Raw genomic sequence first — 16,124 nt, 5'->3', positions numbered from 1 at the left:
AGCTGAAACCAAGATGGAACGTCCTCTGATGCTCCTACCACCCAAAACATGCCTTTGTTGCCCACCACCCTTTTTAAATGTAGTAAAGTTATCATTCTTCCTCCATTGTTGTTACCCATCATTCCTCTTTTCGCGCCCAGTTCCCACCCCCAGCTTAAGCTGTGGGCCCCGTAGGGTGGCTATGCGCCTCTGCCATTCTCCCACTGTTATCCATTTTCTATATACGGGGCCTCTACCGATGCTCCGCCTGGAGGAGGCAGTCTTCCTGGTGTCCTTGTGTCGTATCCAGTTGTAGTAATTCTTCTCCCTCCTGCATGGATGTAATGTGTTTTTGGACCCCTTCACATTCAAATACCAGGTCGACCATTTGTAGCGGAGTCCTTACCACCAGACCCATTTGCCTCCTCTTGAGCAATGTGCTTCCAGAAAAATCCTGAAAAAGGGCTATTGTGGTGCCTTTGTATATGACTGATTCCTCTGCCCTGGCCACACGCAGAACAGCTTCCTTATGCATGTATCGTGAAAATGCCGCCAACGCATCCCTCGGCCTGCCATTGGGGCCCTTAGCTGTCCTGCCGGATCAGTGAATTCTATCCAGTTCAATGTTTTCCAGGCTTGTATCTCCCAGGAGGTCCTCAAACATCCTCTGAACCTCCCTCTTTAAGTCCCTGACTGTAACGGCTTCGAGGAGGTTTTTGACTCTTATATTAATCCTCCTTGAGTGGTTCTGTTACGCTCACCTGGAATCCACAGGGACGCTACCCAGCCGGGTTACTGGTTGGTATGCTTCTCAACTCTGCCCAGATGTGGTCTGCGGGGAAGGTCCTGCCTGAAAATACAGGACTGTGTTCAAGACTGACCGACCGGGGTAAGTATCCTCCCTCCACCCCCATATGATTTCAGCCCCTCTGGGCCCTCTCCTCACCTGCTGGTAGAATTAGGCGTGCTCTCCGTCCTGCCTTCTTTGCAGGGGCGCGTTGTCTTTTTTGGGCATGTGTGGTCCAGTTACTTCACTGACGCCGGCCCGTTTGATATTGTTCAGGTAGGTCTTATTGCTGTTCTTTAGTTTTGTTGCTATCCTGCATGCCTTTCTTTGTTTAGAATGTCCCTTTTTCCTCCCTTAGGTATGCAGAGCGTCAGCGCGACGAACTGGTTTGGTTGAGCCTCGCTGGTAAATGATGGCGCATTAAGAGCGTTATGATGCGGTAAGTAAGCGCTATGCGCAGCGCTGCAAAGTCTTGCCTTTGCTAACCTGTGTTTTCCTTCCTTGTAGGTCGCAGTGTTCTTCAGCGCGAGTAGAATGTCCGGAATGGTGCCAGCCATAAGGCGACCAGCCAGGTAAGTCTTTTGAGCAGTTTATAATTTACAAATGGCTCTACTGCTTTCTCTAATGTTGCCTCTATCTTCCTCTTTCAGGTCGTACTGTCCGGGAGGCGTGCTGATTCAAGGAAGCTGTTCTCAGAAGCTGCAAGTGGTTAAAGATGAAGACTGCAGGTAAGATGCTGCTGCTAATGATGTTCCTTTTGTCTCCATGCAGGTTCTGCTTCTCCAAGGTTCAAGGGAATAGCTGGACACGGTGAGTGTCACGCTGCAAGCTGAAAAGTAACGCGAAGCGTGTTGTCTTGCTCGGGTGTGGTTTAAATAGCCCCAACAAAATAGTCCAGGTAAAGTAGTCCCTAGGCTACCACACCCAAAACACAAGACCGCATAGCTTGGTTCGTGGGAACCAAGCTATGTGGATGCCTCCATGTTGGCTGGCAACACAATAAGTAGTTCCCAAGCACATGTTTCTCATGGTGTATGAGCCTGGCACCATAGGTGCCAGGAGTGGCCCCAAGAGGGCTTTGGAAAAGGATGCCGGGCTCTAGAGGCCCGAGTCCTGACTCCACCTGGCCAATGGGTTTGCCAGAGGGGATTTGGGCGAGGGTCGTGACAGCACTCCCTCCTAAGGCCCCTCCCATGGTGTTGCTTCTGTCTGGCCCAGGTTTGGTTGGGAAGTTCCAATGGAATTTCCTGATTAGACGTGGTGCGTGGATATTCTCACTGAGCTCCCAGGATCTATCTTGTGGTCCAAATCCTTTCCAATCGACAAGATAATATAGTTTGGTCCAAGATATCTTTGACTTCGAATTCTGGTTCTCCGTCAACAAGTATAGGCTTAGGTGGTGTCCCAATTCGTGTGCCGGGTTGCATTGGTTTCAGGAGGAACACATGAAATACCGGGTGGATTTGTCGATTAGGTGGTAAATCCAGTTTCACGGCTACTGGGTTGATAATTGCCTTAATGGTGTAGAATCCTAAAAATCTGGGATGAAAGGTCTGGGTTCCCTTGATGGGTACGAATTTAGCGGCTAACCAATCTTTGTCTCCTACTTGATAATCAGGGGCCTTTTTCCAGTGTTGGTCGGCGAATCTCTTTGGTTTTTCTTTGGCATGAATAAGGTGTTCCTTTGCCCTTTTGAAAGCTTGGGTAATGGTTGTGTGTATAGTCTTTACCGCTGGCATTTCCAAGCTGGCTGGAAGATCTAGTTCAGAGGTACGTGGATGTCTGCCATAAAGGGTATAGAAGGGCGTTTGTCCTTTGCTTGAATGCAAAGAATTGTTATATGCATATTCGGCTATCCATAGTAGGTCTTTCCAATTCCTTTGTTTGTGGTGCAGCGTGCACCGTAAATATTGCTCGAGTGTCTGATTGGTTCTCTCGGTTTGGCCATCCGTTTGAGGATGGTGACTGGTAGATAGCCGAACGTCAATCTGCGCCATTGCACAACATTGTTTCCAGAAGTTTGAAACAAACTGGCTGCCTCGATCAGAGACCAGAACCGAAGGGAAGCCATGTAGCATAACCACGTCCTCAAGGAACACTTTCGCTAAAGTGGCTGCGTCTGAGAGGCCTTTGAGAGGAATAAAATGGGCTATCTTCGAAAATAAGTCCACAACTACAAAGATGGTGTTGAACCCTTGGCTTGGAGGTAGATCAGTGATGAAGTCAAGGGAAAGAGTGTGCCATGGAACTGGAGGAATGTCCAATGGTTGTAGGAGACCAGATGGTTTTTGTTTCTGTGTTTTATTTTGTGCGCAGACACCGCAGGACTGAATATACTGAATGATGTCCTCATGCCAGGTAGGCCACCAAAAGTTCTTTTTCACCTTAGCTAGGGTGTTGGCGATCACAGGATGTCCTTCGATCAGTGAATCATGATAGTTTGAAATAATATGCTGTTGTAATTCCTTCTTGAGTACATATAGGCGATCCCTAAAAAAGGGTAGATGGTCCTTGATGGTATATTGTTCTCCTTGAGTTTGCCATGTGAGGAAGGCATCAGGATTCATTGTCTGTTGGATTTCTTTTTGTAGTTCTGCTTGTGTTAAGGCTGTTGTGATACCCAAGAGTTTGTCTTCAGGTATAATTGGTACTGGGTCTGGAGTTGTATATACCATTTCATCTATGCCCCTGCGAGTTAAGGCATCCGCCTTTCCGTTCTTGACTCCTGCTTGAAATGTGATTACATAATCATATTCGGCGAAGAAAATGGCCCATCGTAATTGGTGCGAGGACTAGGCCTTGGCTGTTTTGAGATATTGCATGTTTCGGTGGTCTGTGATGACTGTAATGGTGTGTCTGGCCCCCAGAAGGTAGTACCTCCAGGCTTTAAAGGTGGATTTGATAGCCAGGAGTTCCTTGTCCGTGATAGCATAATTAATCTCTGGAGGTGAGAACTTTTTCGACCAAAAGGCCACGGGATGTAGTTCGCCGGTTTCCGGGTCTCTCTGTGAAAGGACAGCCCCCATTGCGAGACTGGACGCATCAGTTTCAACGACATAAGGGAGGTCTGACGAGGATGTCACAGGATTGGAGCGGAGGTAAATCTTCGTTTAAGTTCCTGAAAGGCTTCTTCTGCTTCTTCGGTCCAATCTAACTTTTTATTGTTTTTTTGTAATAGTACTGTGATTGGGTGCACAACCTGAGAGAAGTCTGGGATGAAACGGCGGTAGAAGTTCGCAAAGTCCAGCATGCTTTGTACCCCTTTCAGAGACGTCGGTGAAGGCCATATCAGAATGGCATCTACCTTGTGCACGTCCATTTTGATGCCTGCAGGAGTAAGGATAAAACCAAGAAACTCTACTTCGGAGACGTGAAAAAAGCATTTTTCAAGCTTGGCAGACAAGCGATGTTGACAGAGCTTGGTGACGACTGAACGAACGTGCCTGACATGATCTTGTTTCGAGGCTGAGTATACTAGGATGTCATCTATGTACACTAAGGCGCACACATCAATTAACTCCCTTAAGACGTCATTCATGAAATATTGGAATGCCGCAGGAGTGTTGCATAACACGAAGGGCATGACTTGATATTCAAACAAGCCGTACTTAGTACGGAAGGCGGTTTTCCATTCATCTCCTTTTCTGACTCGGACCAGGTGGTACGCTCCTCGAAGGTCTAGTTTGGTATAAATCTGGGCATCTTTAACTTGGTCTAGCATCTCAGGGATCAGAGGCAAGGGGTAGTGGTTCTTCACGGTGATCTGGTTTAATGCGCAATAGTCAATACAGGTTCTCAAGTCTCCTTCCTTTTTCGGTACGAAGAACAAAGGACTGGCTGCGGGGGACTTTGAAGGACAGATAAATCCGCTTGCAAGGTACTGGTCTAAATAGGATTTCAAATGAAGGTTTTCTGGTTCTGTGAGAGCGTAGATCCTGCCGCAAGGGATTTGTGCACCAGGAACAAGGTCGATCTGACAGTCATAGGGCCTGTGTGGCGGCAATGTATTGGCTTGATCCTTTCGGAAAACATCCTGGAAATCATGGTATTCACTTGGCAAGGTATTAGTTGCTCCCAGGGTTGATACTGTTGCTCCGGGGGTCATGGGGATGCAGACGTCCGGTTTCTCCTCTTGGTAATAGCCGGCAGGCGAGGTATCACTAGGGAGGTTAATTTTCGTGCCCGCCAGTCTATCAAAGGGTTGTGAGCAACCAACCATGGCATCCCTAGTATTAGCCTGAACTGAGGTGCCCTGATGATATCAAATGAAATAGACTCTCGATGTCCGTCCTGGCACAGCAAGGTTACCCTGGCTGTGCACTGGGTTACTGGTCAGGAAGCGATTTCTGTCCCATCCACGGTGGTTACCTTGTCCATAGTTGGCTTAGAACACAAAGGAAACCCCATCTCTGCTGCCAGTTCTTGGTCGATATAATTTCCAACTGATCCGCTATTGGTGTATGCTTCAACGGCATGCATTCTGGATGACTGTTGGTGATTAATTAAGATCACTGGTATTGCAAAGTGCGAGGTCAGCAACTCTTTCTTCTCACTCGACAAACTGACCTCTACGTTTGTCGAGCTTGGTAGTTTTCCGATTCCTTAGCTTCATCCTTCTCTGTGGCCCCGACTATTCTTCTTGGGGGTTTTACTGGACAGTCCTTCAAGAAATGTCCTGGTTTCCCACAATACAAAAAAAGTTGTTGTTGTCTTCTTTTGACCCGCTCTTGTTTTGTTAATGGAGGCCGTATCCCTCCAATCTGCATGGGTTTTACAGCATTTTCAGGTACACGGGGTGTGTTTTCCCTTGGTCGAACATACACAGTCCGAGGGTCCATTTTAGACCGGTCTGCTTTTCGGTCCTGCAACCGGTAGTCTAACTGCACGACCAGATTTATGAATTTGGCACAGTCTCTGGGTGGATCAACCACCTGGGCTAAGACGTCCTTTAATTCGCCTCGTAAGCCTCGATGGAATAACGTGGTTCTTTCATTTTCTGGCCACCTAGCTTCGGCAACTAGTCTGTTGAAGGTAGCAATGTATGTTAACAAGTCCTGATTATCCTGTCGGAGGGACAAGAGTTCATTGTCTACTGCTTGTTCCTGGGTATGGCGAGCAAAAAGATTTTCCATTTCTCTCTGGAACCCCCCAAAGTCATGTAATAGAGGATCGTCATGGGTTGCCAACTGCACCGACCAATCTGCTGCGCTACCACTCAGGTATGATAAGACAAAAGCTACCCGAGCTTGGTCGTTTGGAAATGCTCCAGGCCTACAAAGAAAATGAAGGCAACACTGATTAATGAATGCCGCATACTTCCGTGGGTCGCCTGAGAACCTTTCTGGTGGTGCCAAGGGAACTGTTCCAGGTAACGTGATCTGCACCGGAGTGGATGATATGGCGGGGTTTTGCATCATTGGATTGCTTCCAGGTAGAGGCGTCTGTCCTGCCTGTGATTGCAAGTATTGCCTGCTAATCTATTCAGTGCGTTCTTTGGTCACTATTAGGTCTCTCCGAAGGGCATTAGTCTCTTGTCGGGCAGAATGAACCTCAGCACAAAGCTCTCCTAGTAATTGGGCCAATTGGTCCATTTCTGATGTCTCCATCGCGCCCAGGTGGATTTGTTATGGTAGGCTTCGCGTTCTGTTACGCTCAACTGGTATCCACAGGGACGCCACCCAGCCGGCTTACTCGCTGGTATGCTTCTAAACTCTGCCCAGATGTGGTCTGCTGGGAAGGTAAGGTCCTGCCTGAAAATACAGGAGGACTGTGTTCAAGACTGACCGACCGGGGTAAGTATCCTCCCTCCACCCCCGCTGCGAAGTCTTGCCTTTGCTAACCTGTGTTTTCCTTTCTTGTAGGTCGCAGGGTTCTTCAGCGCGAGTAGAATGCCCGGAATGGTGCCAGCCGTGAGGCGACCAGCCAGGTAAGTCTTTTGAGCAGTTCGTAATTTACAAATGTCTCTACTGCTTTCTTTAATGTTGCCTCTATCTTCCTCTTTCAGGTCGTACTGTCCGGGAGGCGTGCTGATTCAAGGAAACTGTTCTCAGAAGCTGCGAGTGGTTAAAGATGAAGGGCCTCATTCCGACCCAGGCGGTAAGGGGTTTACGGCAGCGTAAACAGCGCCGACCCTTACCGCCTGATTCCGAGGTCCCTTAGCGCCATGGAGGATTTAACACCTGCTTTTAGCAGGTGTTAAAATCCATGGCGCTAAGGGACCATGTTGTTAATTACGCCACCGTAATTTACGGTGGCGTAATTAACGCCTTCCCCACTCCCATTATGCCCTATGGGGCAAAAATGGGAATGGGGAAGGGTAAATGGGGATTGGGGACTTACCGCCCCGCCAACCTCGGAATGGGGCGGTAAGTCCGCCAACCACCATGGCGTAAACGTAGTTTACGACATGGTGGTAAAGGTACGACCCAGGCGGTAAGTTACCGCCTGGGTCGGAATGAGGCCCGAAGACTGCAGGTAAGATGCTGCTGCTAATGATGTTCCTTTTGTCTCCTTGCAGGTTCTTCTTCTCCGAGGTTCAAGGGAATAGCTGGACACGGTGAGCGTCACGCTGCAAGCTGCAAAGTAACACGAAGCGTGTTCTGCAGTCAGGGTGTGGTTTATATAGCCCAGGTAAAGTAGAACCAGGGAAAGTAGTTCCAGGCCTGCCACACCCAAAACACTAGACTGCATAGCTTGGTTCTTAGGGAACCAAGCTATGTGGATGCCTCCATGTTGGCTGGCAACACAATAAGTAGTTCCCAAGCACATGTTTCTCATGGTGTATGAGCCTGGCACCAGGGGTGCCAGTAGTGGCCCCAAGAGGGCTTTGGAAAAGGATGCCTGGCTCTAGAGGCCCGAGTCCTGACTCCACATGGCCAATGGGTTTGCCAGAGGGGGTTTTGGGCAAGGGTCGTGACAGGTTCTCCATGTCCTCCATCTGGAGTTCCAGGTTTTGTGTGGCCACCTGGAGCTGCTCTATTGCTTCCCCCTGTGTCATTGTATCTTAATCCACTTCTTGGAGCCCCTTTTCCAGGAGATCCGTCCTTTCCCCTAGCTGACCAACGTCCTGTCTTATTTCAGTTAGGGCTAGATTGAAGTCTCATCTCATTAACTGCAATTGTTCCTGGAATGCTTTTTGTAATGCTGTCTGGAGTGACATCATATCATTATGGAGATCCTGGCTTGAGATGGGTCCCACAGGCTCTGTCCCCTTGGGCTCGCTTTGGTCTGACATTTCTTGGGGTCCTTTGCCAGGACCCCTCCCTCTCCTGGGCCCCACATGGTAGGGATGGTGCCCGGCATGCCCACTGCTGCTGCCGCCTGTTTTCAGGCGTTTGCTTTAGATGATTTGGATATCTGTCTCGTGCCCCTGACCATCCTTCCTTCCGGGGCCCTCGCTGATGATCAATCATCTCGTGCAGGCCCACCTTATCCCCCCTTTCCTGTTCTTGGGATGGGTAAATAGGTATCTAGGCCTCCCCGCGTTGTCTGCTTCGTGCCTTATACATCCTCCTGCCAGTTTCTCATTCTGTGAGTGTCCTTAAATGGGTAAATTCTACCTGTGCGCCTCCGGGACTTTGGGTGGCTTAATCTCCCTAGGCCTATGGCTAAGGGCCTGCCTGGGTGGCGTGTTTTGTGGTTCTCCCCCTCCGGATCTCTCACCTTCTTATCTGTGCTCTGCTCTGTGAGGGCTGTCCTTTCCTTGTCTCCCGCGATTCCAGCTGCTGCTCCTTTACTTCTCTTTATGCAGCATGTGTCTTATAGATCTTCTCTTGTTGAGTCCCTGCTCCTGTGGTGTTTGGCTTCCTCCTTATGACACTGCGGTCCGGGAGGCTTCTCGTCCTTGGGGCCCTTCCCCTCTTCCTTCCTCGCTGGTGTTCTCCAACCAACGGGGATGCTGATCCCCCTACCGCCAGGGGGGAGAGGTGGAGAGCGTGGGATGGGCCCGGCCGAGTCCTCTTCATTCCCTCTCTCCCATCCGGGAGCCTCTTCTCTCCTTGTGCCGCCTCCCTGGGCGGCCCTGCTCCTCCTTTGCTCGGGGTTTACTGAGGTGTTTATGCTGCCTCAGGCAAGCTGCCACCGCCTCTCAAAGCGTCAGGCAGCAGGTGGGTCCCAAATCTTCACTCCTACGGCCCCTGCGATGGTGCACTGTTGACTGCAGACTTTGTGGCTCCACACCGCACTGCCTTGCATGTTAGCTCTGGTGCGGCTCTGCTGCTTGCGTCTCTCTGCCGGTTTGTTTGCAGGAGCCCGCCACTTTACTGAGCTTCACTCCACCCAACAGTAGTTTTTCCCGGCTCTGAGGTGGTGTAGAAGCCTTTAAACCTTAATTGGCTTGTGGAGCGTCTGCCGACACGTCACCTAGTGTCGACGGCCATCTTGGAATCCGGCAATTTTTTTTTAAGTATGCAGGCACACATTTTAAGTCGAGCAAACTCTCTGTTCCTATTTCTATGTTTCTTGGTAAAAAAGAGAATTTGTGATGCAAATGACCTACCATCAACAGCACAGGACAAAGCTCTCCAAAAAATTGTAGTTTGGATCAAATCTTAATTTCTAGAATGAATCGGCTTCAATGTGTATCCAGAGTTTAAGAAGGTAGAATTGCAATGACAATTAGTCAGTTGTTTCCATATTGACTGCACAGTAACTAACAGTTAAGTGTCCAGAGAACATCAATGGCAGAGTCCAATAAAGAAGTAGCAGAAGCTTGATATGATATGATATGATATGGCATTTGTAACGCGCCTATACACAAGTGTTTCAAGGCGCGACGAGGCAGGGAGGGGGGAACAAGGGGAGGACAGACAACGATCCTACTAGGCCAGGTGTCATTCAGACCGCGCAAGTGCAGGGATAGGGGGAAGGGAAAAGTGCAAGGGGAAGAGGAGGGGAGGGGGGAAGTGCAGTACAAGTAAGTAGAATAAAGTAAATAAATAGGGCCAGCTGGTGGCAAGTGCAAGGTAAGTGCAGACAAGTGCTGGGAAAGGGGGGCTGTAGGGATACAGAGACAGTCCCTCAGTGCAGGGGTTGCCAGGGAGGCAGTGCAAGAGGAGAGTGGCTGGGCCCAGGACCGAGGTCGGTGAGAGTGGCCCAGTTGCAGATTCGGTGCAGATTCAGTCGAGAATTTAGCAGGGGAGAGGGAGAGAGAAAGCAGAAGCAAAGAGGAAGGTTTTGAGGTGCATCAGGAACCGGAGATGGTTCTCCTCAAGTTTCAGGGAGGCAGGAAGGCTGTTCCAGAGGGAGGCCCCTGCCACGGCGAGAGATCTACCTCCAGCTCGTTGCTTCGAGAAGCGGCTGACCCTGAGGGAGTTGGAGATGGATGAGCGAAGGGCTCGGGAAGGAAGATATTTAGGAAGAGAGAGTTGAAGGTATTTAGGCCCCAGGCCCCAGAAGGCCTTGTGGACAATGCAGAGGGTTTTGAACTTAATCCTCGCAGCCACTGGGAGCCAGTGTAGAGATTTCAGTCCTGGAGAGATACGGTCCCTGGGCTTGAGGCTAAGGACAAGTCTCGCAGTACTGTTCTGGATGAGTTGCAGGGGGTGGAGAGTGGAGGCAGGCAGATTAAGATAGAGGCTGTTGCAGTAGTCCAGCTCCGAGAGAACCAGGGCTCGGGAGACAGTGAGCTTCTGGGGGAAGGAGAGGAAGGGAAGAATACCTCTCAGGAGGTGCAGCTGGTAGTGTGACTTCTTAGAGACGTCAGATATATGAGGAGAGAAGGAGAGTGTGGAGTCGAAGATGACCCCGAGGTTTTTTGCCTTGCAGGTAGGAGCAGGAGGAGGGCTAAGCGAGGCTGGCCAGAGAGCTACAGGGAAGGAGGGAGTGGGTGTGCCGATGAGTAGAATCTCAGTCTTACTGGCATTAAGGCAGAGGTCATTGGCGGCACACCATTCCAGGATGGCAGACAGACAGTCAGAGATGAGGGAAGGAGAGGAGGAGGCCGAGGGTAGCCTGAAAATGAGCTGGGTGTCGTCTGCATAGCACTGAAAGTAGGGGCAGAGAGAGGCGATGCAGTGGGCAAGGAGTGCCCGATATTGGTTGAACAGCCAGGGAGAGAGATTAGATCTCTGGGGAACACCACAGGTGGAGAAAAAGATGTCAGAGAGGAAGGACCCAAGTTGGAACTGGGAGGGTCGATTGGAAAGGAAAGAGGTCAGCCACGCCAGAGCCTGACCAGTGATACCCAGGTTATCACGGAGACGGTTCAGCAGGATGGCATGGTTGACAGTGTCAAAGGCAGAAGAGAGATCGAGCAGAATGAGAACACACGGAGTGTTGGAGTCGAGGTTCAAGAGCAGGTCCTCACGGATGTTCAGGAGAGCAGTTTCCGTGCTTCTGGCCGCTCTGAAGCCAGATTGATGGTCATGGAGACTACCAACAGTTTCAGCATGGAGGTTAAGCTGGGAGATGGCAACTTTCTCCAGGAGCTTGCCCAGGAAGGGAGTGATGGAGATTGGGCGATAGTTAGCCGGGCAGGAGGGGTCGGAAGAGGGTTTCTTAAGAAGAGGGTGCACAAGGGAGTGCTTGAGGGGGGATGGGAAGACTCCAGAGGCGAAGGAGTGGTTGCAAAAGTCAGCCAGGGCAGGAGCCAGGGAGTCGATGTGGTCCTTGATAGTTTTTGAGGAACAGGGGTGAACCTGTTTAGACGAGACTTTCATAGATCAGACTTGTCTGGAAACCTCGTCAGCAGAAAAAAGTGGAAAGGCACAGAAGGAGGGAGGACAGGTGGCTGCAGAAGGGCCAGAGGAAGAGCCGGGAAGAGAGGGAGGGAGGTGATAGGAGGAGAGTGAGGACAGGATGTCCTGAGTTTTTAACTCCAACCCAAGGCAGCTCCAGCTGGGAAGGGAGTAGGATTATCGCAGTTAACACCACAGTGCAAATATGGGCTTCAGGCAGTGAAAGAACTCAACATGGTCGTGTTCTACTTCTTTCTCTTCCAGATCTTTTTCCATTTCTGACTGTTGGAGCAAACTAAGTGAGATGAAAAACCAGAGCAGTGTGACGGGATTCCGCCTGGAGGGCCTTCCAAGCAGCCCTCACTGGCTCCTGATGTCCTTCACTGTGTTCCTAACTCTCTACCTAATGACACTGATTGGGAATGTGCTGATTGTGACAGCAGTCAGCGTCGACCCTGGCCTTCATACTGCCATGTACTTTTTCCTCAGTAATTTATCCTTTTTGGAAGTGCTGTACACATCAGTCACTGTGCCTAACATCCTGCTGAACATTGCTTGCAAGAGAAACCACATCTCGTTCAATGGCTGCATGGCTCAGGCCTATCTGTTTACTGGCTGTGCCACCACAGAATGTGTCCTGCTTGCTGTCATGGCATATGACCGCTACGTTGCAATATGCCACCCCTTGCATTACAGGGCCATTATGAACAGGCGGGTCTGTGTGCAGCTGGCAGGGGCTACTTGGCTTGCGGGTATTCTGAATTCAGTAGTACAGACGCTTCCGACATCTCTATTACCCTACTGTCGCGACAATGCGCTCGATCGCCTCTACTGTGAGGTTCAGCCACTTCTGAAACTCTCCTGCAGCGACACCTATGTGAATAAAGTCCTGACTTCAGCATCGGCGTCCCTTTTCGGAGTGGGTTTGCTAATCTTCATACTCATGTCTTACATCTACATCGTCCTAACCATCCTGAGGATCCCGTCCACAGCAGGAAGGCTGAAGGCCTTCTCCACGTGTGCATCCCATGTGACTGTCGTCGTCCTGTACTACGGAGCTTTGATCTTCATGTACTTGAGACCCATATCTGATGATTCCCGCAAGGTGGACAGCGTCATGTCAGCTGTTTACTGCATTGTGATCCCTGTGCTTAACCCCATGATCTATAGTCTGAGAAACAAGGATGTGAAAGGAGCCCTGAGGACAACACTACATCGGAAAATATCAGCCCTCCGTCATATGCAGCCATAGAAGCCAGAGCGGAACCCCTGAGGTCTACCCAAAGATGTCCTCTCTCTCTACAGGACCAGGGCAATGGACTGCAACCAGAGATGCTAGTCCTGGAAAGTGGCTGTTTCAGCATTGTAGGAATTTACAAAAATATAAAAGATTCCATATTTCAACAAGAGTAGACGAAAAGAAGATGCTTTTGTGGTTTCTGCTTCCTGAATAAAACTAGCGATGGCCTGGGGTCCTGCCCCGGCCTCTGCAACATGTGTTAAACTGTTTGAGAACAAAGATGAGAATGGCTGACTCACAGAACTGCCTCCTCATCATCACACCCTTCCGCGTTAGTGCGAATACCTAACGTTACTGTCTTTCCCCCATGTCAGCGATAATCTTGCCAACCACACGCCATTCACTTAGACTTGTGATACAATCATTGTGCAAGTACAAGAGCACCTGCGAAGTGCATGTTCCTCTTGCTAAATGTCTTCAAAGATCCACTGTCCAGTGCCACCCACTCTAAAGTAAGACACCTTACCTCGATATCTCTTCTTACAGGACTCACAAGTGGCTTCACTGTGTCAGAGGACCACTACTGCCTTCTAGGCCAGTGCAGGGGGTTTTGCTATGCTAGGCACTACCATGGCAATATGGCAATCGGGAAAAATTTGCTCCTTGGCCCCTACTGGCCCCTGCTGGTGGTGCTCCGTGCGGGCATCTGGTATTGCTGGAGATCCTGCTCTGAAGGCCTCCAGCCAGGAAGCACAGTCCCCAGGAGCCTGGCACGGTCCCAGGTCCCAATTGAATGAATAAACATTAATGTGTCTGGTCAGATTTGAAAGCAAGAGGTTTCCAAAGCATCAATGATTTCACCAGATGGTTCATTTCGTAGTTCCTTGAACGCGTCAATCAATGCTCATCGCTTGTATTAACCAATTACAACTTTGCCCCCTACAATACACTCTGCAAAAAAACGAGCAGGAATCGGTGCAGTAGGCACCAAAAGCAAATGAATTAGTTCGATGTGCACTGTTCATTCAAAGGTGGATTCAGTGAGCATAGTTACACAATGAGTTGAACTGATATTCATTACCACTGGTGACTTTCCACTAAACACCAATGAACATTAACAAGCATCCTAGGTTCCATCACCCACAGAGAGTTTTGAAAGTACACCAATTGCCATGGACACGTGTTTCGACGCTCCACTCCCTGGTGTGTGTCCCAGTGGATACACGTCTTGTTTCGCAATGGTTGCATCTGTGAGAAACAGCCTAGTCGTAGTCACTAGTTCATCCCTCCCACGCCTTCGTCAGGGTGTTTGGTGTTGTATAATAAAATGTAAGAAACATGGAAAGACACGATGTCTCTGCTGGTGCAATTTATTTGCAAGTAAAGAAACAGTTTGGCCTCACGAGAAAACACTAAGGAAGGTACTGGGAGCGGGCGTGCAAGGAAACTCTAGTCTCAAAACGTGCCAGACTAATGGGGGCGGCAGTGATACTGTGGGGGTTTCTCTGAATTGCTCAAGTTGGTGTTGAGCAAGCAGTTCACTTGCAAAAGCAAATGTTCCATGTGGTTTCACTCATATCCCAGAAGATCGACACATAGGTTCAAAGATAACAGGAATCTTTTTATAATGTTTTCAAAAAATATTTTTTCTTGATATGGCATTTATTTCACATAACAGAAAATGTTAAGTATTTAGTTTTACATCAAAAATGCTCTAAAAATAGACTCAACCTTCCAAACCTTCTCCCATCATTCATACAGGTCATCTTCATACTAGAGCAATTTCAACACCCATGGGTGTTCATTATCCCAGCATAGAAATGATTTGCAATTTCAAGTCCAGCCCTCTTGTGTCTTCCAGATGTGACCCTCTGTTCTTATTAGAGAGAGTTTTTTATCGTCTACACGTGTTTCGGTTGTATTGTGATGCGGGCTTGTGAAATTTAGCCCCAACCGTCCTACCCAACCTTCCTCAGGACGAGATACAACACTCCAGTCCGTGTGGTATCCTGATGGGATCCGTGAGCCTTTCAATCTAAAAGGGTTGCAGAATAGGAATACTAATTACCATCTCTCAACTAAACCTGTTCTCTGGGTAAGGAGAACTATATCCGGTGGATGCAGGATACATCTCTGGGTAAGGAGAACTATATCCGGTGGATGCAGGATACATCTCTGGGTAAGGAGAACTATATCCGGTGGATGCAGGATACATCTCTGGATAAGGAGAACTATATCCGGTGGATGCAGGATACATCTCTGGATAAGGAGAACTATATCCGGTGGCTCTGGGTAACAGGCCGGTATTAAAAATCGATTGATCTGCCTTGCACGGAATATATAATAGAAATAAAAATAGAGTTATGCCTGACCCCCAATGTTTTTTGGTCATGTATACTCACCTGGAGGACCATAGGGAATGACTAGGCCCCTTATTATTTTTAGATTCCCTCATATCCTTACTGAACCTGGTGCCATAGTACTGCACAATTGCTAAAAGGTGCTGTGAGGGCGGTTTCGGAATCATGCTCGGGAAAGTCTGCCCCAAGGTTAGGATTGTATTGCATGAAAATGTATAAAGCGCGGCAAACACCCAGAGGCTTCAAGGCGCTCAGGGGGAAAAACCACCCGAGAGGACAGGAGAGCAACACATATTAAAACAAGCACGTTTTTAGCTGCTTGCAGAAGATGGACAGGGCCTGAGTGCTTCTGATATGCAAGGGAAGAGCAGTCCACAAAGTCGGGCCAGTACAGAAAAAGATCTGCCTCCCGCACGAGAGTGTTGGAAGCGGGGGACAGTCAACAGAAACTGGTTGGCTGAACGGAGAGTTTTCTTGGGTTGGTAGAGAAACAACTTCGACTGTAAGAACTTAGGCCCAGGGAGTGGGTAATGATTCCCACTCGATCAGTGTTCACTGTGGGTAGAACTCATTCATTCCTGGGTTTATCTCAACTTTCCAGTGTTGAAACCCTGAAAGATATTTAACGTGTGTCATGTTCTCAGCCAATAGTTCAAAAGCATAATGGACTCTGTATTGAAACTTAGGGGTGCGCTCATTGCATGAAAAATGGTGGGATGCCCCTGTCTGTGTGTCGGTCTATGGGCAGAGTTTAGGACATAAGAGTTGATTGCACGCCCTCTCTTAATATTATTATTATTTTATGTATTGTGTTTTGGAATCATTACAGAAACCTTACACAAATAAAATACAATCACAAAATCCAAAATCAGTATAATACAAAGTCAACATTTTAAACCAATTAAATTCATCCAGCGAGCATTCAATGCAATACATTCATTTGAATAAATCAAATGAAACACGAATTAAATGCAGCAATCCTCCATTATATCATCGTGCTAAAACTGTCTGATCACCTAATAACGTCATCATTTCATCTAAAAAGGCTACACGCGCCACTGAATGGGATATGTAAACAGTAC

General features: G+C 48.8%; 1 protein-coding gene across 1 annotated transcript; it reads left to right on the top strand.

The window, feature by feature from the left end:
- Nucleotides 1-11,746: 11,746 nt before the first annotated feature.
- LOC138489554 (olfactory receptor 5V1-like) lies at nucleotides 11,747-12,694 on the top strand. The gene has a single exon (XM_069617280.1). It carries the CDS (start codon nucleotides 11,747-11,749, stop codon nucleotides 12,692-12,694), a length of 948 nt encoding a protein of 315 aa, XP_069473381.1.
- The last annotated feature ends 3,430 nt before the right edge of the window (nucleotides 12,695-16,124 follow it).

The sequence above is a fragment of the Ambystoma mexicanum genome, chromosome 9, assembly GCF_040938575.1.
Source record: "Ambystoma mexicanum isolate Mex_15411 chromosome 9, UKY_AmexF1_1, whole genome shotgun sequence".
NCBI lineage: Eukaryota > Metazoa > Chordata > Amphibia > Caudata > Ambystomatidae > Ambystoma > Ambystoma mexicanum.
The sequence above is the reverse complement of the archived record's forward strand: the minus strand, read 5'-3'. Positions and strand labels throughout refer to the sequence as shown.